The sequence below is a fragment of the Cyprinodon variegatus genome, unplaced genomic scaffold, assembly GCF_000732505.1.
Source record: "Cyprinodon variegatus isolate N-32 unplaced genomic scaffold, C_variegatus-1.0 Scaffold7, whole genome shotgun sequence".
Classification (NCBI taxonomy): domain Eukaryota; kingdom Metazoa; phylum Chordata; class Actinopteri; order Cyprinodontiformes; family Cyprinodontidae; genus Cyprinodon; species Cyprinodon variegatus.
Genome location: NW_015150460.1, coordinates 2,829,334 through 2,856,100, shown reverse-complemented (window position 1 = coordinate 2,856,100; position 26,767 = coordinate 2,829,334). Strand labels below are relative to the sequence as shown.

General features: G+C 37.9%; 1 protein-coding gene and 1 long non-coding RNA gene across 2 annotated transcripts; one reads left to right on the top strand and one right to left on the bottom strand.

Moving 5' to 3' along the window:
* Window positions 1-35: 35 nt before the first annotated feature.
* LOC107085800 lies at window positions 36-17,676 on the bottom strand. The gene is made up of 3 exons (XR_001481274.1): window positions 17,592-17,676; window positions 228-287; window positions 36-84 (listed from the first exon to the last, which is right to left on the bottom strand). It is a non-coding gene; the product is annotated as an uncharacterized LOC107085800 (long non-coding RNA).
* On the top strand, window positions 17,661-25,439 carry LOC107085792 (fibroblast growth factor 6-like). The gene is made up of 3 exons (XM_015376342.1): window positions 17,661-18,386; window positions 18,809-18,912; window positions 22,510-25,439. The coding sequence occupies exons 1-3, from the start codon at window positions 18,044-18,046 to the stop codon at window positions 22,684-22,686; spliced, it is 624 nt and encodes a 207-aa protein (XP_015231828.1). The 5' UTR covers window positions 17,661-18,043; the 3' UTR covers window positions 22,687-25,439.
* The last annotated feature ends 1,328 nt before the right edge of the window (window positions 25,440-26,767 follow it).

Here is a 26,767-nt window from a genome sequence, read left to right as displayed (position 1 = left end):
AGCCCAATAAAGTCTAGAAATGACTCATCACACACCTGCAGTCCCACGCTGCCAAACCTAAGTTTGCAGAACATGGAGGTGTGTCTGCAACCAAAGGGAAAGAAATAAACTCAAGTTACTTAAAATACAACTTCAAGACATAATTATGGCCATTTTATTATAAGCCTGTATATTTTTCTAGCAGTTTTAGACAAATAGATTTTAACAACACTGAAATCCATTCATACCTGAGGATTCAGGGCCACAGAGGGGCTTCTATAGTCATTGGGCAGCTAGTGGGGCACATCCTGGACAGAGCAAGAGGACAAACAAGGTCAATTAATGTGGCATTCATGTTTATGAACGGTTGGAGAAAGAAAAGGTTCAAGTAATACAAATATATAATACTAACAGAGGAAACAAGCATTTTATTTTTTTATGTAAAATCTTTCATAAAAAGGTATTGCTTGTTCACTTGGGTCAACATGATTAGTATATAGCTATTCAGCATTTTTTAAAAGTATTTGTTTAAACCTTAGACATTTAATTCAGTGAACTGCTCACCCAGAAGAAGGGTCAAAATTGCATGAAGGTGGAAGGGTCATGGTTAGTGAATGCTTTGCATTAGCAGGAACTATCAGTTCACCGCTATTAAGTCCAGTTCATTTGATCAATTCATATCTATATGGACCAACATTTTTAGTAGGTTTAATATTGAGCATTTACTCTGCTTAAGAGAAACCAGGCAAAAGGTCACTGCAGCATTCAGGCTCCGTTTATCCAGTAGATGTCGGTATGGGCCTGATGAGCTACATAGTCCTCCCAGCTGATTGACATGAGTTTGACACGTCCTCAGCTGCACAGTCGCCCACACTCAGGCCGGAAACAATCCCTGCTCTCTCTGAAGTGGGGTAAAAATGAAAACTCTCCGTTTTTACAGCCATTCCAAGAGAGCAGCTGCTCTACCAAAGGTTGTCATTTTCCCCTTTGTGTGTGGGTGGCTGTCGGCTGTGGTTTGTCACACAGTGGACCTGAAGCAGACGTTCGGGGACGCAACGGTCCGTGTCTTCGGACCCAGACAGGGGTGGAAGACAAGCAGGCTGGGGCCAAAAGATCTTGTGGTCACACATTCCTAAACTCCTACAGCTGCAACTAAAATATCCCTCCAAGTCAGGCAAACATTGCGGTTCAAACATTACACTTCTGATCATACATATAGATGTTTTCATTGTGTTTATGACCAAATCACAAGATCTGGATGTGGATTTTGTAACAGGAGTAAGGTAATCATGAGAAGGCAAGTCTCAACACCAAACATAACAATTGAAAGCATGATTCTGATTTAGGTTACTTATCTTAAACTATTTAATATTTGCACTGATAGTAGACATCCCCTCTTCAATTGTAACTAACATCTTATGAGCTAAAACATTTTGCATGTGACATTTATGTCTATATATCAAGTCCTTTTCCAATGCATTTGGATGTTTTTTTAGTTTAAATTCCATGTTTTCTTTTATCCAAAATCCTTCAATTGATTATAAAGCCGTCCTTTCTGGCCAACCTCAAAACCGCAAAAATTCTTTACAAAAAACAAAAAAAAAAAACTGCATAAGTAAATATTTTTTATAACCAAAAGCAGGTAAATTAGGTGAAATTGTTACATCAATTTGTTGCAATGCAGAAAAAAAATGTTAAAAGCTTAAGAAAGGTGTTTTGTTTAGAAACCAAGGATAGTAGCTTTTCAGGAAATGCCTTCTTCCTTGCCTTTTAGTACAAGTCAATAGTGGATCTGTATTATTTTTCTGTGAAAACAAATGAAGAATGACCATGCTGTTTATGTTTGCATCACTTTATCTTTTTAACTATAAAATAAACTGCAGTTAAAGTTCTCTCTTTTTCATTTACCAAGTTACTTATATTTGATAAGTTTGTCTAAGCTGAAACAGGAAACTTTTTTTAAAAATCTAATTTAATGCTAGACTGAAAAAATATACATAAAGCTTATGTAAAAATCTAGTTTCTACTGTTTTTTTTTTATTTTTTATTATTGGATTGCTTAGTTGCAAAATATCCAAACACTCCTATTGGACATTTGTCAAAACCTTAACGGAAAATAAAAAAATCTGTGAAGAAGAAAGAGCAATCTATTTTAGTTGTATTAAATGACAGGATATTGGTTTTATTTCCATACTTCTCCTACAGAAAACATTCATTCAACAAGGGTGGTATTATTTTATGTTGAAAAGAAAAGCAGCTTGGTTTACTAGCCTACTATGAGGTCATCAGTGGTCTTAATTTGAGTTTGTTTGTTGGAAGTGGTCTGGACGCTGTTTTCCTCTTAAACCACTAATGTGAATGGCATCATTATGCTGTGTATATGGTCTCAGCGTGGTAGATTGTTTGAGGCTCTCTAGGAGCAGAGCAGGCGTCCATGTTTGGTTGTTCCGCAGGCGGAGACTACGATGTTGTTATTTACATTCCATGAGGGAAAGAAAAAGTAGCATAAATGTCACAAACCAAATAAACATTTTCATGTCTTGTATACATGAAATGCATTTTTATTTCTGGCAGAGCACTTAAAGTGTTTTTTTACTGCCCCTGTTTATAAAGTATGTTATTAAATCTGAAGCGATATATATAGTTTTAGTTCCTCTTAAAGGGAAAACTCTCCGGTTGAGACCGGGAGTCATGTACCAGTCTCAACCTAAAGACTCCTTAATGAGCTTGTAGTGCTTCGGATATCCGGTGTGGCGTTGTTGTTGTTTTTGTAATCTAGAAATGGCCCTGGGCCAGATGCCTTCAGGCGTGGAGTGTGGCCAGCCGCAGCCCTGCAACAGCAGCCTGTCAACCAGAGTGGGCAGACAAGGCTGCCAATCAGTGGCTTCCGGAGTATGTTGTCTAGCAGCAAAAACTCACTTTCACTGAACTCCTCCTGCTTATTTTCTCAGCTACATACTGAGCAGCTACACGGGTAACTTTAGGGTTTAAAAAACATTTATGCATTAATAAATTAAAGCCTTTATATGTGACATTTGTTCGCTTGACAAGATAAAAAAAAATCAAGTAAATTGCTTACATGTGAATAAACTTTCTAACTCTTCATCGTTTTCTGGAAAGCTTTAAGTCATTAATCAACTTTTATAAGGGTATAATAATGAAATTAAATTATGAAACAATGATAAAAATGCATTAGGACACCAAGATTAAAATGTTTTGGAGTTCCGAACTACTGGAGGCATTCCCTGCGGTCTAAAGAAACTAAAATTAAAATATGCGGCCATAACGACCATCATTGAATTGGTAGGCAGAAGAGGGAGCCTTAGAGATCCAACATTTTTTGGCACTACTTCTCCAACGCCCATGGCCTGCGGACGAAGGTCAAAGATCTGGTGAGGTGAAAACTCCAGCAACAACTAGAAGAACTTAGTGACATCTTTGCTCTGAGCCCAACGCTTCTGGAGGCTTTACCTACAAAGATGGAAGCTTGCAAGTCTGAAAACATTCAAATTTGGAAGAACAGGGTTGGCAGCATTATGCCGTATGTGGTGCATTTTCTGAAACATATGACGGCATTATTAGGCAAAAAGTATTGCATGGAAATCTTGAAGCAACATCTTAAGGCATCATCCAGGAAAATTAACCATGTCTTCTTCTTAAACCAATGCCCCTGACACACCACTATGTTAATTACAAATTGTCTTGAAGAGAAAAAAATCCACGCTCTATCTAAAAGTGTTGATCTCTATCCCACGGAAAAGACCTGAAAAGGTGCTTGTTAGCAAAATGAACTGCAATCCTGAACCAGTCACTGCAGTGTGGTCCGGAGGAATTGGCCAAAATTGCAGCAATCTACAAAGAGGAGCTTATGGAAGGATGATAACCAAGTCCAACCTAACTCAAGCAGTTTGTGAACACCTGTATAATTGGAAAAGTAAGATCCAACATTCGGCAAAATTACTGATCCAGAAAGGGAAAAATCTAGTATTGGGTTTCAGCTGTGGGCTTTTTTTCTTCTTTTTCCCCCTCCCCAAGTTGCATATTCAAATACAGATCAAAATAATTTAGTAGGTATTTTAGCTTGCATACATTTGTCTAATTAACAAATATGACTGTAACACTGAAGGTGATTAGGAATACAGTGAAAAAAAAACTTGCCATGGTAGTTATTTCACAACTGTGCTTACGTAGGGGACATCTGTCAAATTTAAGGTACTTTACTTTGAAGCATTCCTCTTTATTTTTATTTTTTTTACTTTTTTTTGTATTTTCCAAGCGATGTTGTAAAAGTTTAAATTCCTTCTTGTGACCCTTTGATGTTCTTTCTTAGGATTTTGGCTGCTCCACCACTTATTTTCAGTTTACACGGTGCAGTCTACAAACACTAAGCTTCTTTTTTTACATTTAAAAGATTGAAGACAAGACTTGATGGCCTTGCTTAAGGCCGAGCAGCTTTAATCCTCGACCTTCTGATCCATGTGAGGATTTAATCATGATTCCAACTTTGATCACTTAGCTAAATGGTACATAACACAAGTAGTTTAAAGTCATCTCTTGATTCTCTCAAAAGTTCTTCCTAAAACCCGATCAGCGAGCTGGCTCATGCAATGCAGCATCCTGGATGTTACCATGCTGGATGATTACATGTGTTGACAACACAGTAAAGCTATAAGCAGCTTCAAAGCGGCAGCAATAATTCATCGCTGCCAACTCTGCACTGTGACGCCATTCAAAATAGCATTGTTTGCTGCACTGCACTTGTGGCACTTGAAGGGTAACTGAGGAGCAGCCTCATTAGGACAACCTTTTAGCAGGCAGGTCACTGGCTGAAGCACAGCAGAACTTGATCCCTCTGTGACTTGGCTCCCATCATGCCTGGGATGCAGTGATATTACTTGTGCCTGATTTGATGAAAGATCAACTAGGGCTGCAAAGTATCCGGCTGCACTAAACCCAACAATCTCCAGCAGAGTCCTTTAAATGCTTACAGCAACAGGCCCTCTGTGTGTTTATTGTTAGTCACTTTATTTTCCAGCAACTAACCCAGCTGCAGAAAGTTGGAATACCTTCAAAATATGTCGAATTAAGATAACATTAGGTAATAATCGAAAAAAGAAAAAAAAAAACTGGGATTATTTCCTTAATATTTTCATCACATGCAATAGCAATTATTGCAAATTTTTCTTTAGCACTTTAGGATGTGTTATGCTGCATATTTTAGAGCACATATATGTTTTTTTAAATCCAAATGAATTATGTTTAATGTAACAAATCAATCATATTTATCATTTTCAACTTTTGAAAAGGGTAACTTTAATCAATGAAGAGTTATTGATCTCCTAACTTCAAGCATGTGCCAACTTTCAAGCACTGCAATGCAGTGAGTTACAGACAGCAGACAGAGTGTCATAACCCCTGTTTGACACCAGAGGGCGATATCATTATGTCTCAAAAGTAAATTCGGTTTTAGAGACTTAGGATCTTTTTTTGTTGAGATAAAAACTGTAATATCAATTACTGGAGTAAAATCAAATAAGATTATAAAACTTAAAGGGATGCTGATGCAGCACAATATAATATGATCAAAATGTTAATTTATTTCACTAACTTGAATCTAAAAGCTTTTAATAATTTCCAAACCAACCTGGTCCTAACTAAAACCGTTGTGCCATCCTAGGCAGGAGCTGCAACCACCAATAGTTTGTGGCAATTGTCAAAGGCTTTTAGATCAATGGAAATAAATTCTAACCTGCGCCCTTTATGCAAAACTGTTGGAAAACAACTAAATTAAATCAGCCATCAGTTTGGGCCTGCTGCTTAACTTAAAATAGGCAGTCCAAAAAAAAGAGAGATATCAGTCAATCCCTTTGAATTAAAGAGAAGTAAATGGGACAGAAATGATTGGATTTGGACAAACAAAAAAAATCGGTAAAATTACAGAGACAAAAATATATATGTATTGTAATTAGTGTTGCACCAATACCATTTTTTGGCCCAGATACCGATACCTGATACCCAGTTGTGCAGTATTGGCCGATACCGATACCATCTGTTTGAAATAGATGTGTGTGTATATGAAGAGCCGCATTCTACTTGGGTGTAAAATAATTGCCATCATGGCTTTGTCAAGCTGCTGCCTACCTTTGTGTAGCAGGAAAAAGACTAAAACAAAGTGAATCCAGTAGAAGTTTTTATTGCCTACCTGGAATGGGGGACAATAGTTGAATAAACTTTTGGCTCTCAAAATGGTATCGTTGCTCTATTTGTTGGTACTCGCCTGATACCACCATTTTAGTGCTGGATCGAGGCCCTGTCCAATACTGGTATCGGTATTGGTGCAACACTAATTGTAATATTTAAATGTATGTAAATTATATAAAAATTAAGTTACCCAAGATCGATATAGACCAGATTAATGCAAAATGATATTATGGGCCATAGTATATCTTACACTAGGACTGGAAAATTTATAACATTTTCAATGTGATTGCAATTTTACAAAATGCAATTTTCAAATAACCTTAAAGTGGATTTTCCATCACAAAGATGGGAAGAGAGTTGAAACCAGAAACACAGATATATTAATGAAGAACTTTTCAATACAATAGGAGCAATGAAGTCCTGTGACAATGATGTCTAGATGATCACGGTTTTAAGGTCATTAAAACAATGAATTCCTGGAGGGACACATCTTCAAGATTGTGGTTTGTGGAAAGGAAAAGCAACATAAAATCGCAATCTCAATACTGGTTGAAAAACATAGAAAATATGATTTTTTGTCTAAATGGTTCAGGCGTAGCCTGCACAGTCAGGGGAACAGGACTCACTAGGAACCAATAAAAAGCTATTAAAAAAAGGCTGACCACTTAAAAACATGACGGAAAATTAAGAGGAAGTAAATAAAATTTTTAAATTATAATGTTCTGCTATAGTTAATTTCAGCTAGGGATCTGTAGTCAATGTTTTCAGATTAATGTATCTTTTAAAATTTTTTAGATCAATTACTGAAATACATTACATTAAATTTCTTTTATGATACCTGTTATACTGTCTAATTAGTATGTTTCTTTTACTATCTTCATAACTCACCAGTCTGGATTGTGACCAAATCAAATAATCTGTAATAATCCTCCATACTTTATCCTTTTTTGGCCACTACATCCTTTTCACACACAGGTGTTCGAGCACGGCCTGTTTTTCAGTGTAGTCCTGTTTCTCTGACTATAACTGGCTGGGTGTGCTCTCTGTCCTCTGACATGGGGGCTGGCTTGGAGCTTGTCTGCCTGGCTGTGTGTTTCCTAGATGGGGCCGCCTATGGAGCTGGTTGACAGTTGCCTTTTTTTATTTTTTTTTAATCTCTGCTTCCTTTTCTATGTCTGCTTCTGTCTCCTTGAACCCCAGTCGGCCTCAGCAGATGGCCGCTCATTCTGAGCCTTGTTCTGCTGGAGGTTTCTTCCTGTTAAAAGGGAGTGTTTCCTCTCCACTGTCATTACAAGCATGCTTAGTGTGAGGGATTGCCTACAAGTCAATGAGTCGGTGCAATCAACTGGTTTTCCTTTGATGGAAAACTTTGAATCAATTTGACTATGACCTGGTTGAATTGTCTCTGTAAAGTGTAATGTGTTGTGAATTAGTTCTACAGAAATAAACTAAATTGAATTGAACTGGAACATAAAGGCCAAAGTGGGTTCCATGAAGCCAAATGATAAAACTAGAACAAGTTCTTTATTGAGTCTAAGCATCTGAATTTAAAAATAGGGAAAAGTGAATCTGTTTGCTCCTTTCAGGCCTAATTCAAACCTACAGGAGCTTCCAAGCTTTTCGCAGATTGTTAATCATTGTGATTATTAAGGCAAACTGGTCACAGTCCAAAACTTCTTGTCCTGGATTCTTCTAGATCTTTCCTGAATGTCATTTGTTATTAGTTGCTCTCCAGGATAGGCACCACATCAGAACCTTTGACAACTTCTTATGGGTTTAGGTTTCATCAACGACAAAAATAAACGATATGATCTTTGTTGTGCTGGCAGAATGAGAGCAGCCCTGTCCAAGATGACTCACTCTCAGCAGTCTGCCATGGCTGATGCTCAACCCGTCGGCCAATTTGCCTTGATCTTCCTCTCGTTGCCGCGTGTCGTCCACCGTACTGCTCACCCTCAGCAGAGAAAGGTGGACTCTCGTGGCCGGGGCAGGCGGTACGGTTTTCATCTCACAGGGGTGAGAACGAGCAAAGCGCTGAGCAAATGTGCTGAGAGGATTCCTGACATTCCCCCGCTCAGCCCTGGTGGCCTGGATTGGTGTAGGGTTCCTGGGAGAGGGGGAAGAGGAGCCGGCAGTCGACTCAGCAGCTGACACCTCCTCTGATCTCTATCTCTTCCTACAGCCATAAACCAATCTGTCTGAGTTTTCAGCGTGGCGGCCACATAAGCATAGCTTTTCCTTGTGGCCTCGCTTACATATGCCAGGCTTTTTACCCTGATTCAATAGTTTGTTGTGGTTTTGGATGCAGCATTAAGAAATCCCTCGATATGATGAGTGTCTTCTAAGAGAAAAAAAAAGTTTTGAGGCCTCCTACCAGAATAAAGCCTTAAACCTCAGCCTGGCTAAGACCATACCTCTTTTTTTTTCAGGAATGCATTTATCTCTTGGAACAATGAACATAAGTGCAAAATGAGGATCATTCCTTGACCTCTGATTTCTGAACATGCAGAAAAAAAAACAAGAATTTTCCTTCTTTTGTTTAATTCTTTTAAATGCATTTGAGCAAATAGATATCTAAGGTCCTAATGAAAACATGTTCACACTTTCTTGAATTGTGCTACGCTTGCACTCTTCAGGGTAACATGGCTCTGGTGTTAAGCTTGCAAAACTGTTTGATCAGAACAGACCTCTGGCTTCTTTCAGTCCTCTGGGGAAAGCTGCGTAATTAGTGGGCTCAAAATAAGATCAATGGCCCCTATGTGAATCTTTATCGTACATCATATAGATATGTATGCATCTATTGAGACATCATACCACTAAACCAGATATTTACAGTGGAAAAAAAGAACATTGTCTAGTATTGTTGCTGAGTTAGCATCACAAAACCGATCTATTTTATAATTGCCTAAAGAGCGAATTTCTAAGGTGATTTTTATTTATTTTAAATCAAAGGTTTCTAATTATTTCCTTTTAAATTTTATATGTGCCTTTTTAAATGCCCGTGTTGAGCAAAACTGATTTGGGTATCCAATAGAGAAAATACAAAAAAATGTAGCAGGGGTGGTCAACTGGTTAGAGGGCCGCAAGATCTGTGATTCTGGGTCCCGAAGAAAGTTCCTGCTCACTGCTTCCTAACTGATGGGCTAAACGCTGAGCACACATTTCATTGCAAATTAAGTTTTGTATAAAAGTTTGTTTGCTGCATTATTTTATATTTTCAAGCTTTTATACGGATAAATTAAATAAGACAATTAAAGGGTGATCAGCGATTTGTTTCTGTTCTTTTTGAAGTACGTCACACATTAAAAACTGCTATGTCATTGGCTGCGGTCTGCTACTGGTGGTAAAGTCACCTCTGCATGGCTTTTTTTTTTCCCTTAGTCACTCTCAGCTCGATTTAGCAGCAGCCACATCTTACTCTGCAAGGTGCACAAGCTGTACCCTTGATGAGGTATTTTTACTGGGAAGCCTCCCCTGTGACAGCCTGCTCTTTGTCTTCCTTTTGCAGCTCTACTTTCTACAAAACGATAACGACAGAAACAGATTTATCTCCTACATTTTTAATAAAATCACATATGGGTCACTATCATTAAACGTCTACTTTACCCTCCAGCAAGATTGGCTGCGTTTTCCTGTGTCACAAATTTATATAGAAGGAGGGGGAACACCATCTGCAGTTTTTGGCTGCTGAATTATTCATTAGCTGCCTCAGCACAAACCTAAACCATGGTGGCACATTATTTTTTACTAGCTCCTGCTTCTTTAGCATCAATTATCAGGTGATAACTGATCACACATTAAACTAAAACTATCATACTTGCATAAAGCCTTTATTCGTTTTGGAAATATTTAATAAAAAATTGTGAAAATGTTAAAGTTAATGGTCAGAAACTTTCACGCAGTGTTCTTATTTCTCTCACTATCAGCTGCCTGAGCTCTGCTGACCGTCTAACTTGTCATCCAGCTTTCTCATTAGGACAACATGTTCAAGTCCGCCTTGATTAATGACCTAAATGTTATATAATGAATTGACACGCTATTGCTGCTACCATAAACTGTTACCCTCTGTTTCCAAGCGTATGTCTGTGCAGCTTTTCAGCATTATGAGTTATTGCTCAGCAGGGATGATTATTATTGACTTTCTATGGCAGGGATTCCAATGTCATGCCATAGAAATCCCCTCAGATCAGTGTGACTCCCCAGCTGTTGGGTTAATGTTTTATTTCAAACCCCACATTAATAAAAAAGTGAATGAAAGAGCTTTGCATCTCCCTGTGTTCTGCTCAAAGCTGACTACTTTGCTCTAACTGGGTAGGTAATGAGTAATGACGAGACCATGGATTAAATTGATCTAAAAATGTATATATACAGTGAGGAAAATAAGAATTTGAACACCCTGCTATTTTGCAAGTTCTCCCACTTAGAAATTATGGAGGGGTCTGATCTAAAAGAAATTATCCAGAAATTACAATATATGATTTCTTACCTATTTACTTGTATGATACAGCTGCAATTAAGTATTTGAACACCTGTCTATCAGCTAGAATCCTGACCCTCTAAGACCTGTTAGTCTGCCTTCATAATGTTCACCTCCACTCCATTTATTATCCGAAATTAGATGCACCTGTTTGAGGTCATTAGCTGCATAAAGACACCTGTCCACCACATACAATCAGTAAGAATCCAAGACCAAAGAGCTGTCCAAAGACACTAGAGCCAAAATTTTACACATCCATAAAGCTGGAAAGGAGCTATGGGGAAATTGCCAAGCAGCTTGGAGAAAGAAGGTCCACTGTTGGAGCAATACTTAGAAAATTGAAGAGGCCAAACATGACTGTCATTCTCCCTCTGACTGGGGCTCCATGCAAGATCTCCCCTCCTGGGGTCTCAATGATCCTAAGAAAGGTGAAAAATCAGCCCAGAACTACATGGAAGGAGCTGGTCAATGACCTGAAAAGAGCTGGGACCACCATTTCCAAGGTTACTGTTGGTAATAAAATAAGACGTCATGGTTTGAAATCATGCATGGCACGGAAGGTTCCTATGCTTAAACCGGGATTTGTCAAGGCGCGTCTTCAGTTCGCCAATGACCATTTAGATGATCCAGAGGAGTCATGGGAAAAAGTAATGTAACCTTTTGGTCATAATTGCACTAACCGTTGTTGGAAGAAGAATGATGAGTACCATCCCAAGAACACCATCCCTACTGTGAAGCATGGCGATGGTAGCATCATGCTTTGGGGGTGTTTTTCTGCACATGGGGCAGAGCAACTGCAGATTTGGGGGAACAACCTCCTTCCCTCCGTTAGAGCATTGAAGATGGGTCAAGGCTGGGTCTTCCAACATGATAAAAACCCGAAGCACACAGCCAGGATAACCAAGGAGTGGCTCTGGAAGAAGCATAACAAGGTTCCGCTATCAGTCTCCAGACGTAAACCCAATAGAGAATCTTTAGGGGGAACTCAAACTGCGCATTTTTGTGGTGACAGCCCAGAAACCTGACTGATCAAGAGAAGATCTGTCTGGAGGAGTGGGCCAAAATCCCTCCAGCAGTGTGTGCAAACCTGGTAAAAAACTATAGGAAACATTTGACCTCTATAATTGCAAACAAAGGCTAATGTACCAAATATTAATTTCTCAGGTGTTCAAATACTTATTTGCAGCTGCATCATACAAATAAATAGTTAAAAAATTATACATTGTTATTTCTGGATTTTTTTTTCTTCCAGATTATTTGTCTCGCAGTGGACGTGCACTTATGCAAATTTCCGACCCTTACATGATTTGTAAGTGAGAGAACTTGCAAAATAGGGGGGTGTTCAAATAGTTATTTTCCTCCCTGTAAACCTATAACTTTATTTACCATTAATATTTATTCAACACATGGCATATTATTTTTTCACTTTAACTTTCACATTTTGGAAATACCCGAATGACAGCGCCACAGCTTTGTGAGCCCCTGCTAGCTTAATTGAGATCATTTTAGTTAAATGGAGAATCATGTTCTGTGTCCAGTGATGAACATGGTAAGACTCAAGCTGGTAGGAGAGTATAACCAAACGAGCTGCACCATTACCTCAAATGCCACTCAGAGAGGAAGAAGTTGTTACTTTGAAAAGTATTATAAGCAGCCAGAATAAACCTTGCAGCTGCACTCAAAGACCATGGTTTTCAGAAACACTGTCCTGTGGATGGATAAACTCAAGTGGCTGTATTGACAATCAGGACAGCATCTTCATTATGAGCTAGGGGCAGCACATGTTTTGGGGTGTTTTGGGGTCTTAACTTGGGGTTTGGCATTATTTTTTTTTTTTATTTGAACGATTCCAGTTCTGATTCTTTGTTTTATTCAGTTTTATTCCTATCGATTCATGATTCTAATTCTTTTGAGAAGACTAATAGAAGTTACATGTTTTAAAACTAGTGTTCTGTCTGGATGAAATAATTCTGAAAGAAATTGAATTCCTTAAACGTATTCTGTTAACTTTACTATAAAATTATAATAATTTTTTTTAACCAGTATATAAATATGAAATCAAACTCTGATATAAATCTTTTTACATAGAGGTCTATTGTTTAAAACCTTATTAAAACACATTTACACATATCTAGTAACTGATGCTTCAGGTTCATACATCATAGAGGAGAATTTTCTTGTTTTATTTACCTGATTCTGGCCGCAGTAAGGTTCTAGGCCGAGTGTCTGAGCAGAAGAAAAATGGATATTACCTTAAAGTGCTGTTCGTTCTATCCCGGTGGGTAGATGTTAAGACATAAAGTAAGAAAGAAAGTATTAAAAAAAGACTCCCCCTGCAAAAGCTGCACTATAAATAAAGAGGAACAAGTTCCCTCTGTAAACCTACCTTAACACAACACCGGTGCAACAGGTCAGAGATGAGACTCTAATTGTGACTCAAGTAGTGTTTAATAATTTTGTTAATATAATACCATCCCCAGTATCACAGGTAGATGACTGATAATTTCTATATTTAACTTTATGCCACAATCTGGAATGCTGGATGCTCAAAAAGAATGTTTGCTTTCTTAGCCACATTTTACCATGGCACAAACCACCATGCAAACACAGAAAGAACGTGTTAAACATTTCTCTAAAAAGATGATCCGATTATGTATTAAGCAAAACATATAAAGTGAATTTTTAAAGTGAAATAAAATTAATTTCTAAAGAAAAATTTAGTAGACACCTTCAAAAGACAACAAATGTTTTCTTACTTGAAACATTTTTCATCATCTTTAAAGCAGATGTTCATCCTAGATCAGAAGTTAATAATTATTATGCTTCTAATGAGTGTCTCACTTCATTTAACAACTTATAGCATGTTTTAGGGAAATAATTGTCTTTTCTTTTTTATTAATTTAAATTGATGAGAAATAGGGTTTAAGGATAGAACAAATAGTTCTTGATATAACTTAATTTTATTGCTAAAAATTTACTTTTTAAATATATAATCAATTAGAGCAATGTTTTTACATATGCTATGATAAAGGTCTTATTATAGTAACCTCGATTTATCACTGACGATATTGTATATGAGTTTCATAAAGTGTGTACAGTATGCAATTTTTTTATTAATGTCTAGTTCGATAAGAGTCTATGTATTGCTAATTGGCCTTCTTTTAATTATTGAAAGTAGTCATGACCTAAGAGCAGCATCAGCATCACCCCAGTATTAGCCGAGTTAATCTGAAGAGCTCAGCACCGTCTCATTAACGGGCCACACTTTCCATTGATTTAGGTTCCAGCCTGTCAATAACCCAGTACTTTTGTCTATTCAGACTATTGGTTGCCTTGGTTAGCATAGCATGTGCTTATACAGCAACTCAAAAGCCTGTCTCATTAATTTGCTGCTCAGTGTGAGCTGACAGTCTACCCCTTAGGGAATAAAAGAACTCAAGCACCCATTATCTAGAAATGTGTAGGGTTTTACAAATAAGGACAATAAGTGATCTGAGGTTTTAAAATTTAACGTCTGCTGTAGAAAATACACCTACATTAAATTCATTATTCATTTTCTTTCCACAGTTGGAACAAAAGTATATATATTTGATGGAAACTAACCACTGTATATCAGTACATGCATTTCTTAACAAAAATTGTACTCAAGTAGGAGTAGCACTACTTTAACATATATTTTATTTAAAATAAAAGTAAAAAGTATTTATCCAAGAAATTACTCAGGTAAGAGTGAAAAAGTATTTAATAAAAAGGCAACTCAATTAATATATAATTAATATAATATCATCTTGTTAGGAATCCATTGTGTGTGGGCTGTTTGTTATTTGTGTTCTCTACCTCCACCACCAGGTGGCGCCCTGTTCTCGTTGGTCCTCCCACACACCGGCGGCTGGTTGTGCTCATTACTGAGGACTCTCAAGCGGTGGACTGCCACTAGCTCGTCGCCAGAGTGTTTGCCAGTTTTGAGAAGTCATCCTGCAAATTGGATTTTTGGCCTTCTCCCCCTGGAAGGATTGTTTTGAGCTTCACACTGAGCAGGGGATTAATCTCCACATGACCCGTTCAAGTTCTCCTGGAAATCTAAGTGGTAGTCCGCTCCATTACTCCTCAAAGAACCAACCAAACCAAAAACCTGTCCGCCCTCCAACGAGCCCCCGAATCTCTGGATAAACCCACACAGACTGGATTCTGGGAAGAGAACCTTTTTCTGCTAACGTGAGTGCCGTTCATCTCTGATTTTTGCAAGACGTTATTCAAAGTTCCCACGGACCCTGAACTAACCTCTGAACTTCCCTTCTCACTTCCAGTTCCAGTTCACCAGCTCTCTGAGTTACCCTGGATCAACTATATTGATTATTCCAATAAAGCTGTTAAACTTTTACTCTGGTTCTCTGAGTGGTTTCCTTAAAAACATCATGACACAGCTGATTTATTGTTTAGAAATTCTGCAGTCAAACAGATGTTATGTGAAAGCTATAGTGTTTTAAAGACTAAATTCCAAATAAAGTAAAAAAGTTTTCCAAGTTCCAGGCTTATAGGGTGGCCCAAACAAAAGCCCTGCTGTGGCTTAGAAAACATACAAACTAAATCGAAAAAACAGGTCCGCCCCTTAGGAATGGAGAGTCGTTGAAGGAGTTGTTGGCCTCCAAAACCCGATACTGGCCCATGCCTCTGAAAAAGGAGTCATTAGGGTCGTAGTTGGCCTGGCTATACAGATGAGATGTTTTGGTGCTCTGCATGGGGATAAGGATTTAGATGATAGCGGGAAGGAATCAATTTTATCGCTGCGTTGTAGGTTTTTGAGAACTGAACCTGAGTTCACCCCTTCTGTTTAATGTTGTTTTTATTCTCTTAACATCTTAAAGACTAAAAGAAATTAAAATTGTACAAATAAATTACAATATTACAAAAATGCAAATTCCCGACGAATAAAAAAAATTTCCACTCCTTGGAATGAGGTTTACACATCTGTTAGAAGGTAAGGAATTTCCACTACCAATATCTATCGTTCATTGTGTTTTACCTGATCTCTGTTCAGCTTAAGTTACAGTGGAACCTTTACAAGAGTAGCAGTAGCAAAAAAACTTTTCCTCTAACTGATAATCAGGTAAATGTAACTGAGTAGATGTAGATAATTACTACCCGCCCCTGTCAAACTTACTGTTTTTATTAATTAAGCAATTAAACCCCTGTTTTTAAGTTCATTATCAAATGCCTTCTTCCAGTTAAATATAGAACCTTGTAGCATCTGTACGGCTTTAAGACTCCAATAGTTTATCAATCTGTGACATGCAAACAAGGACCTAAAAAAGAAAAGTTTGTTCATGTATGTGTATATAAAGGCATTTTCTACAATTGTATTTCAATTTAGATTAGATTTTTCTTATACTTTAAGAAGAGCATTTATATGTTAAATGAACTTGTAACATTCACAACTATTTCCTTCAATAATAAGGTGTAACAGACCCAAATATAACAAGTATAGCCATACTAAACAAATCTATTATCAAAGGGACTTTGATAAATAAATAAATATATGGTTTATGTTTCTCTGTTTTGATTTTGCATAAATGGTCGTTCTACTGGTGTATCTCTGTTTATAAATCCAATATTGGCATTATTTCAAGATCTCCACACAAAAGTATGCCGTGAATTTGATCCACGCAGATGCTATTTATGCAGTGGAGAGTGTGTTAGTTACAATAATAATAATAACAATAATAACAATGCGCAATCTGACCTGGTGGAATATTTTGGTTGTGTAAACTTCCTGGACAAACAGCGAGGGAAGTGTCAGACAGGATTGCCATTTGCTCCCCCGAGACTGTTTTTACACCTCCTTCTAAATAAGGATGCAGGCTGCCAGGACATATGACCACCGTCCCAATTTGGGCCCTGGACACAGTATCCATCCATCTATCATATGCCTGCTCTATGCCAATAAAAGCCAAAGTCTCCCTCCCTCTCTCTGTCTCTCTATGGGTTACACACAAACACTCACACACACTGAAGGTTTCCCATGTGAGGAAAATCTCCATCAAGTTAGCCTTGTTATACCGAGGAAGACTAAAAAGACAGGTTAGTTCCAATTCAAAATAAAATCACAGATTTAAACAACAATTTTAATGATAAGTTAAAGTCTTCACTAGATATCAATTTTTGAATGGCAAAATATCAGTTTAATATTTCAGCGCTGTTTGGGCCTCAGCCAGCTTGCTTGCAGTGTTTCTGTTTAGAACAGATATAGAACTTCAGATTTCCAGGTATGGGACTTTTACAAGCAGTTTTCAAAAGTTTTTAAAAACCTTTAAAATAAAAATAATGCAGCAGTGTTCTATTTTAGAAAACTAGCTTAATCCAGCCTACAATGATAGCCCTGACACTTAATGTTGTCACAAGAGGTGCTTGTTTCGTAAATTTTATGGTTTAGAAAAGTGTTTCTTTCGTTCTGGGATTGTTATATATTATATTTTTTTATTATAGCTCGTAAAATACTAGAATTTCCTCATATCTTTATTATTACATGTCTTAAACATCAGATTTTAAGACTTTTTACTCTCTTGGAGTAATTTTTTGGATTGCTACTTTTTATTCTTCCTTGAGTAAAAGTATGATAAAATTGTGTTTTTATACTCAAGTACAATTTTTGAGTATTTTGAGTTTAGTCACTTTTTTCACATAGAGCCAGGTTGGATTTAGTATCTTAAATATTGTTTTTTATTATTTTTATTATTTATTCAGGTTCTTCCTGTTTGCTTTTTAAATTTGATTGTTCACCTGAAACTGTAAAAACAGTAGCTAAAACAGTAGAACTATGTATAAGGGTTTTTTTTTTGTGTGTTTAGATGCCTGATTTGGTATTTGCATAGTCATTGATGTAATGTTTTATTTTGAAAAGCTTTTAAAGGAAACTCTTGCTTTAAGTCCATCTTACTTTCCTGAGGCTGGTGTGAAGGTGCAGTCCCCCCCATCAGTGGTATCAGACCTGCTGGTGCTGCTGGGGTCCACAGGCTCTCTCCTCCTCCCTCTCCCCTCTTGTAATGGGGGGCTGCGTGCAGCGGTGAAGTCACAGTGATGTCATTTGAGGAGGTGAGGGAGTAGGGGGCAAGGTGAGCTGGTCTTGCAGTGAGTGGTGCCGCCCCCTCCACGGCAAGCGTTGTCTGTACAGAGGCGTGGAGCGGCGAAAGATGGTCATCGCCACCGGCACCAATCCAAGTTGCGACGCCTTCTGTTCTCCACTTGTTCAGATCTCGGGCCATGGGGCCCTGATCTACATTGACCCAAAAACTCTAACCCTTCACAGCCAATATGCCAAAGGACAGAAGATAAGAAGAGTTGCTTTTTCAGGGCAGGTAACTTTAACCAGGTGCCCCAAAGGTAAACTGGATGGCCTTTGCGCAAAGGTGTCACTACAGCATGCGCAGCGGGGCCAGGACGCACTGGACTTTGCCAGCAGTTATTGTTTTGTGGACTTCTCTGTGGGCAATCGCTTCCTCTTTTCCGATCCCACACAGGACTAATGCTACTTTGTTAGAAAGGAAGTGGGAGACCCTTTTCTCCCGCTCCTACCTGGGTATAAATGGGGACAGATCGCAGCTGAACTGGCAGAGCGACTACTTGCAGGGCATCAAAAGAGTGCGGCGGCTGTACTGCAACGTGGGCATTGGGTTTCACCTGCAGGTGCTCCCTGATGGCAGGATAAGCGGTGTGCACAGTGAGAACCCATACAGTGAGTTGCATCCTGCAAAAAAATAAAAATAAAAATGCATTGGAATCCAAAGAGAGTGTATCTTTAAAAGTTAGATCCGGTCCTGCATGATATTTAAGTAGCGCAGCATGGGTTGAAAGTTTCCAAAGGCAAACACAGTGTACCGAGCCGTGCAACGGTGCATCCAAAAACACGACACGAATGCATGACGCGGACTTATTTTTACCCTGCTGTGGGGCACTCATATTCCTCCCAGCGCGCTGTAAACCAACCACAATGTCTAACATGCAGATAGCTGATTGCTGCACACATAACGGAGCATCATCCAAGTCGCAGTGCACCTGCAAGGCTACACCCATCACTGCTGCATAGGCCACTGAAACTTGTCCCAAAGCGCAGCGTCGCACTGACTCTGCCTCTCTGTCACATTATGTCTCATTCAGGTCTGATAGAGATCTCCACCGTGGACCGAGGAGTGATCAGTCTGTTCGGGGTGAGGAGTCAGCTGTTTGTCGCAATGAACAGCAGAGGAAGGTTGTACGGAACGGTAGGTTACAGTGGCGCAACTCTGGAGTTCAACAGAGCTGCTGCTGCTGCATCCACTGCTTTATGAGGGCTGTTGTGTTATTAATATACCCTGATGAGAGGAGGGGGACAGGTCACAGCTCTATACAGCCTCTGCTACAAATATCACATTTAATAATTATTGTATTACTTAATTTAACAGTCACATGGTATGTTTATAGACATTTAATTGAACTGGTGTGGTATGTTTGTTGTCACAAATCAACTTGAAATATAAAGCTTGGAGTATAATATCATAGCCACAGTCACAACCTAACGTTTTTTTGCATTTTTATTTTGCATTTGCATAAAATATATTTAACACTTGGACATTTTACCAAGTTATTTTAAATATTTATTCAAAAATGCAAAAGTTTGACATGGGGGGGATTAGCCTGCTGCTTTAAAAATGTTAAATAAATGCGATTAAGCTTATAAAAGTGAATCAAACTCTAATCTCTTCATTCATATGTTTGCATCGTTTGTAATGTTTACAAAAGTTGATTGCTGCAAATTAAGTTTAATATTATATATCTTAGAAAAACAAATGGACTAACCTTCAACTGAGTGACTGTAGTCATCAATATCACATTGTTAGATATTTAAAAATAACATTTATTATTAAAAGGGCCATAAATCACAGCTATTTTACATATGTGTGATGAATTAAGCTATTAAATCAGTGTAGCTTCAATGTTAACATTGGGCGAGTGGATTATTGTCTCTTTTCAGCCTTTAAGAAAATGCACCAGCAAACTGCTTATTCATGGTTTTAATTTTCTGGAATGAAAATAAATCTACATGGGTATATATTTATTGAATGGTTAACAACAAGATATTTTCAAATAAAAAAAAAAATCAGATTAAAAATGTTGCCTTTTTGCATTAGTTGGTTAATGTTTTTTTTTTTTTTTATAAAACTGAGATACTAGTTGAGGGTTTTTGTACATCTACATTGTTAAGGTTCAGTATTTCTGCAGTTTGTCTTAAAAGCGTCTATAGTAAAATAGCCACAGCGTTTCTGATCCTCCTTGGAAAAGTAAACAGTGAACAAGATTTTGTGCATATATTGAGGAATTTTATGCAATATACCAACATGAAGCAACACTTAAATACAGGATAGGGAAAAATGCTGCTGGGTTTCTGAAATTGTTCCAAATGGAGAATCTGAAATGTTGTGTACTTGTATTTGTGGAACAAGTTATTGTAATTCTAGCTGCAGGTCCTTTGGGCAAGGTCTCATCCATCTTTCTAACTAGAAACAGAAATGCTTGGTGATTCCTTTCAGTCAGATTGGAGATAGTTTTTGAACTTATCAAAGACTCTAGTCGGTCTGGTCTTGGTCATGATCTAACCATCGCCCATCAACTGCATGAATGTTTAAGGCAGTTTTTCTGCAGCTAGATGAACCTCCTCCTTAATCTGAGGTTGTTTTTCAATCCCACCTTCTTCAAGAATAGCCTTAATTTCAGCTCTATGCATCTTCTGCTGTAACATCACACACCATGATGCTGCCACCACCATGTTTTACCGAGGGGTAGTATTCTCAGGTTTATGTGTGATATCATTTTGGGGTGTCATACTAAAGGATGCTAAATAAAATCACAAACTGTGCTTTTCAGAATTGTATTCAGAAATGTTGCCCTGCTGTCTGCTTATTAGAGGAAATCTCCTTAAAATTGTCAAGTGGGGTGGAGGTTTTACAGGAGGACCCAAATGCAGACTGAAGCTGAAGGGGTTTACTTGTATTTTTATTAACGAAAACATTCAACAGAGGCAAAAATCCAAAACATAAATCCACAAAATACTTACAAAAGGGGGCAAAGAAATAACGACAAACCAGCAAAGAGTGACTAAACAGGAGGAGAACATATGGGAGAGAGAAACAAAGACCAGACTAATTAGCAGATTGGGAGCAGGTGTGAACAGAGGCAGGAAGGGAGTTGGGGAAAGGAGAACGACACAAGAGGGCAAACAGGAAATATCTAAGAACTCAAAAACAATCAAAAATAACTACAACACAAAAATGGAAGTAAGACCAATGGAAACTCAGATTTAAAACTTAAACAGAACCAAAACCCCGACAAAAATGCTGTTTTTGATTGTAATATGGAAAAAGAGAAAAGGTTAAAGGGATATGAATATTCTTGCAAGGCACTTTAAGCAAATATTATACTTTTCTCTCAGATTAACAAACAAAAATACATTTATCTCCACTGTCAAAAGCTACGTTATTTAAAAAAAGAGTCAAATAATGATTGTTGTTTAGTGATTTTCATTCGTACCATTGTTATCTATGGGATTTGTTAGTTCAGGTTGCACCAAATGACCAGAGACAGCCTTATAAGATCAGATACGGGAGCACGATGAATCCTTATTACTGAAATGCGTCTCTTTTCCAACAACATTCCTCCTTGTTTACTTCACAGCACTTTGTCTGAAAATCTGTTCACTGCAATAAACACCTGAGCCCCATATATATTAAAACCTGTTATTAACATACACATTCTGACACTAAAGCTGATTAAACCTCAGTATATGGTAGGATAAAGTCTATAACTTTGGTCAAATGTTTTGGAAATCTTGCAAGAAGGTTCTTATATCAGTTTGCTAGAATTCAGCCCTTTTCCTTCTAAAGAGAACCTGAGGAGCTGATCATTTGGAGAAAGGCACAAGCTGCTTTTTTTTCTTGGAAGTGAAATTATTTTTAGTGTCCCCGTCTTAAAAATGACAACCCCCACTGAAGGCGGAATGGAAAAGTCCTAGAGCAATCCAGAAGACGGACCCCAATAGGTCTGAACCAGCAATCTGCCAATTCTTAGAGTTTAAATCGATAAACCAAGTGGCCCACATGGTCATTTCTTTTGTGTGTAAAAAAAAAAAAAAATTAGAGATAATTACTTTATTACTTTATTTATTTGTATCATTAATCAGGACCAAAACAGACACAATTTCCAGCTCTGAGCTACAACTTTTTAGACAAATCAAATGCAGCATTTGTCCCTGAGCGTTTTTCAAACTTGACTGTTTTTATTTAGCATTTGGAATAATGGCTTCTTCCTCCCAGAGTGGATTTTCAACCCATGCTGGTACAGGCTGTGATTCACTGCAGATAATAAATCTCTGCAAACAGCATCTAGCGAGGTGCTATGCTGTCGTTTTGAAGTCGATTCAACACATTTCAAATGGAAACTTGTCCAACCTGTCTCCTCTCTAAAAATTGAGACAGCTGGACTTTCCCAAGCTATTTATACTAGTATATAGTTGTCATAGCATCAGGAGATTTTAGCAGACATGTGGGGGTCCACCATTATCTCTCTAATATGTTGGCTGACTTCTTTTAAAATTTCTGATCTTAAACAAGGATATGCATCTCTGAGGGAGTGCCTTTAAATAAATGAACAGATGCGCCTTTTTTGAAATGTTATAAATTAAGAAATAAAAAAAAAAATTAATCAGACTTAATATGTTATAAATTAAGAAATAAAAAAAAAAATTAATCAGACTTAATATCAGAAAAAAAGAAAAAAAGCATCCGCGTTGTGACATTCGCTGAAACATTTCTTCCTCTCCTCTCTAGAGAGTCTTCAAAGACGAATGCAAGTTCAAGGAGACGTTGCTGCCGAACAACTACAACGCCTACGAGTCTTTTGTTTACAAGGGCTTCTACATCGGCCTGAGCAAGCACGGCCGCGTAAAGAGAGGCAACAAGGCGACCACGGCCATGACTGTCACACATTTCCTCCCGCGACTATGAAGGAAGCTGACTATTTCATAGAAATTTGCACATGCGGATGTTCCTCCAGGTAACATATATGTAGAAATGCAAAGGCCTGACAGACACATCCATGAACTGCGAAGGAAAATACAAATATTTATTCTGTTATACATAAATATTTATGTGTATATTTGGATAGGTGCGTTTGTAAATGTATGCCAAACTGAGCTGCTTATTGTTATTTTTTTTCTGGACAGGGTGAGTCAAAGCCTTTTTTCCCTGTTCCACCACATTGGTGCTTGCTGTAACTGAACTACACACCACTTACTTTTCTGTGATGGAGGATGAGCTATATGCTGTGCTTTTAAGAGTGAAATTAATACTTTTTATTACCTCAACGAACCACTTCACTAGATGAAGGAATGCATGGACTTCTGCTCAAATGTCTGTTTATCGTTTTATTCAAACCTTTAAATGCTTGATGGTTCACTGCTCAATTATTGATGTCCAGCAGTGGAGAGGAGGAAAATTAAATGCACTACTTTTTTTCCTGCACGATTTAAAGGTGCCTTGGTGTTCTCACTAGCTGGCCCCCGTTAAACTTCTGTGAAAGAGACACCCGGAGGAGTCAGAAATAGGGCTGACGCTCCAGAGAGGCCCTCAGAAAGGGGAAAAGGTGGGATCGGCTATCTCTGGTTTATTTTCTTTTCTGTAATTAGATCGATTAAGTAATAAACAATCTGTGGTTGAGACCAGAGAATGGTCAGCCATAGAGACTGGCACCAGGCCGTATGTTTTACTGCGTAGCATATCCAGTAAGCAAACAGGGTGGAAAACCATATGTGCTGCAGCATGGAGAAACTTTTTGGATCGGACCTGGCTTGCTTCTGCACAATTATCGACTGAGTGGACAAAGGAAACACAAAAGCTGCTGCACAATGCCTTTGAAAGAGCCCCAGCAGTAGAGTGGGCTGCTGTTTTTGAAATGCAAAGCTTTTAGCTGCTATTAAAAGGATGAAACAAATGGAAAACAATGTAAATAGCTGCAAGTTTGAAAGACGAATTTTTGTAGCACGAAAATACAAAGGCTGCACAAGAAACCAGCAATGATGCTACTTATCCATTCGGTTTCTTTACATTTTCTTTGGGAATTTGGAATATTTTGATGCTCTAGGTGTTTTTTTTTTTTGCAGTCTTTCCATCTTTTCTGCAGCAGCACTGCAGTGGCACCTCGGTGAATAGAGCTAGAGCTAAAACAGGTCTAAATGCAATTATAGATTAATCAGTTTTTGTGCATCGAAGACTAAAAGGATAATGCAGATGAAAAAATGGATGCAAAGCTTAAGTTTTACTGCTAATCCTCTACATTAAGGGGGTAAAACGATGGAGGAGTTTAGGTATACTAGCAGCAGTTTGTTTATGTTTTGCAGAATCACAAAATGGGTATTCTTGTTCAGTATTCCAAAGATATTTTTCTTGCCTCGTTCTCTGAATTCCCAAGACTCCTCTAGAGGGGATCTACTTGTAGTTCCTGCAGCTGTTACCTGCTTCATTCCTGTGCGACAGGAAGCAGGACTATTTAAACCCAGGAAAGACGTGTGTGTGTGTGCATGGAGTCCGCACGCTGTCTTTGTTTGTCAAACCACCGCCTCCTCTGCAGGAATGTGGCTCTGTCAGGATGACAGGGACGCTTCCCCACATACCTGAACCCTTTGACGGGCCGCACTGTCCACCTCTGCCTGTTTGCTAACCCTAACCTTCACCCCCACAACTCACCCGCTGCAGGGTGGAACCTTTCAGATTCCTGTTTTAACCTGTGAGCTTCTTCCTCGAATATTAGCCTTTTTTAGTTCAAGGTCAGAGTCGTTGAGCTGTCTTTGGTTCCACGCCTGTGGTCAGGGTGGTCTGTTGTTCACAACAGGAATTTAAATCATCTTTTATGTATAAAGTGTAGAAGTACTTCTATCCCTTTATGTGAACTTTTCAACAATATCAGATGAGAGATCACCACAAAGTAGAGCTTAATTGTAGAGTGGAATGAAAACTGACATCCAAAATTAAGACATTGATGATGCCTTTTTGTGTTATATTGGAGCTTAATTCATCTTTCCATAAATGCTATCTGCCGAACAAACACATCCCCACAGCAAGATCCTGCCACTACCATGTTTTATACTGTAAATTATATGTTCTGTTAGTTTCCTGCTAAACTTAGTCAGAAAGCTGAACATTTTCGTTCTTCCACGTGTTTCCTGTTCCCTAAAACATGCAAACAGATTATGTGTTTTTCTTTACAATGAAGTTTTCTTTTTGCCACTTATCCATAAAGGACAGATTTGGGACATGGGTTGGTAGGTTTGTAGTTGTGTTGCATTCTGTCCCTTTTCAGATGATGGATTGCACAGAGCTCCAGGAGATGTTTTTAACAACTCAACACTTCCATAAACTTCTCCATATCTTTATGTCAGAACCCTGAGATTAAGATTAAAAAACATACTACTAGCACTTAGGGCTGTAAATTTAATCATTTCGGACTATCAGATCAAAAGAGGCTGAAATCAAATGGGAATAACAGTTTTTACATTTAGATTTGCAAATGCAATCAGCCATGTAACCACTTTTGTTTTACTTCATCTTAATGCTCTACTTTGTGTTGGTCTACACCATAAAACTGTAAAGAAAACTAGGGAAAGGTGAAGGGATATAAATAATTTGCAAAGAACTGGAAGGGTTTTTTTAGGCAGTCTTGTTCCTTTCAAGGATTTCAACTGTTCATTGTTAAGAACGCATCAGTACATCATGTTTCTGTTTGCTATACGCGCTGGGATTGGAAAATATATATATATATATCCCCCCAGGTCTTTTTCTCCTCAGGAGATACCTCCTCCTGTGCTGACCTCAACCCCCCTGATTTTCTGTCAGCTCCATGGATTCCTGCCATTATTCTCTTTGCACATAAACTGCTTCAGCAGATAAGAATTCAAGAGAAAGAGTCAAAGTGGAAGTAAACTCTCAGATTAGGAGATCTGATCCCTCTAGTAGCACTTTAAACAGGACGTCTTGATCAATACACCACAGCAAATATATGATACTTAAAAAGGGGTTTAATGGACAAAACTCAGTTTTCCTTAAATCCAGATCTTAAAAAATAAAAATCATGCTATTTATTTATCTTTCTACATCTTATTTTAAGTGAAGGTAAGGAATGTGTCCTTTTATGTTTGAATGTATAGCAGAAAGCCTGACTGCAGGCGCGTGCTTCATACATTATCTCGATTCCTCTGTTCTCATATACCTCACCTCCTGCCTTAGTTTTGGTTTGCTGATCACTGTAAAATAAGGAGAAACAAACTTTAGTGGTTTGTTTCCGAGGGCAGACATTGCTAATTGTTTTTGTTCCTTTTATTTTTGTACGTATGTGCTGTGCACAGCAATCTACTGTATTCCTGAGAAAATAAATAATAAAAGTTTGTTTTGTTTTTTAAAAAACTGCCTGGTAATTTATTGTCTTTCCCCCCAAAGTTAAAGTTCTAACGTTTTTTCCTCAAACTACATTAATGACTTTTAACTTTTGAAGCTTTTATGTTAAGTTAAACAGAAGAAGATGAACTAACTGTGAACCCCCTGAAGAATACTCCTTCACATGAAAATATATGGTGGGAAAAACCAATAGGCACACACTGAGCATGGGTTAAGGCTGCATCTATTGTGAACATATGTATTCACAATAAAAAAGTTTAAAAAAGCTATTTATTTTCAAGGAAATGACATACAGCAAATAGTCTTCAAACACAAAATCCATACGTATTAAAACCAGCAAAGCTGCTCAGTTTACATAAAATCATAATGGGCATAAATTCTATAATATTTTTCCCTTAATGGGGAATTTTTGCATGACATTCATGCATGATAAGTTTGAAAAATACAAGCGTTACAATTTTTTATCAGCTGATGTTTTTCTAAACCTTAATGAATTCAAGATATTTAGATTATCTTCCAATACTTAAGTAGAAAGTTTCTCATCAGGCTGCTCTTACTTGCTTATTTTAGCCATAAACAGGCTTACAGCTCTTTGCACAATTGGGATTTTTAAGAGGTCATTCTAAAGTCTTACTTTCAG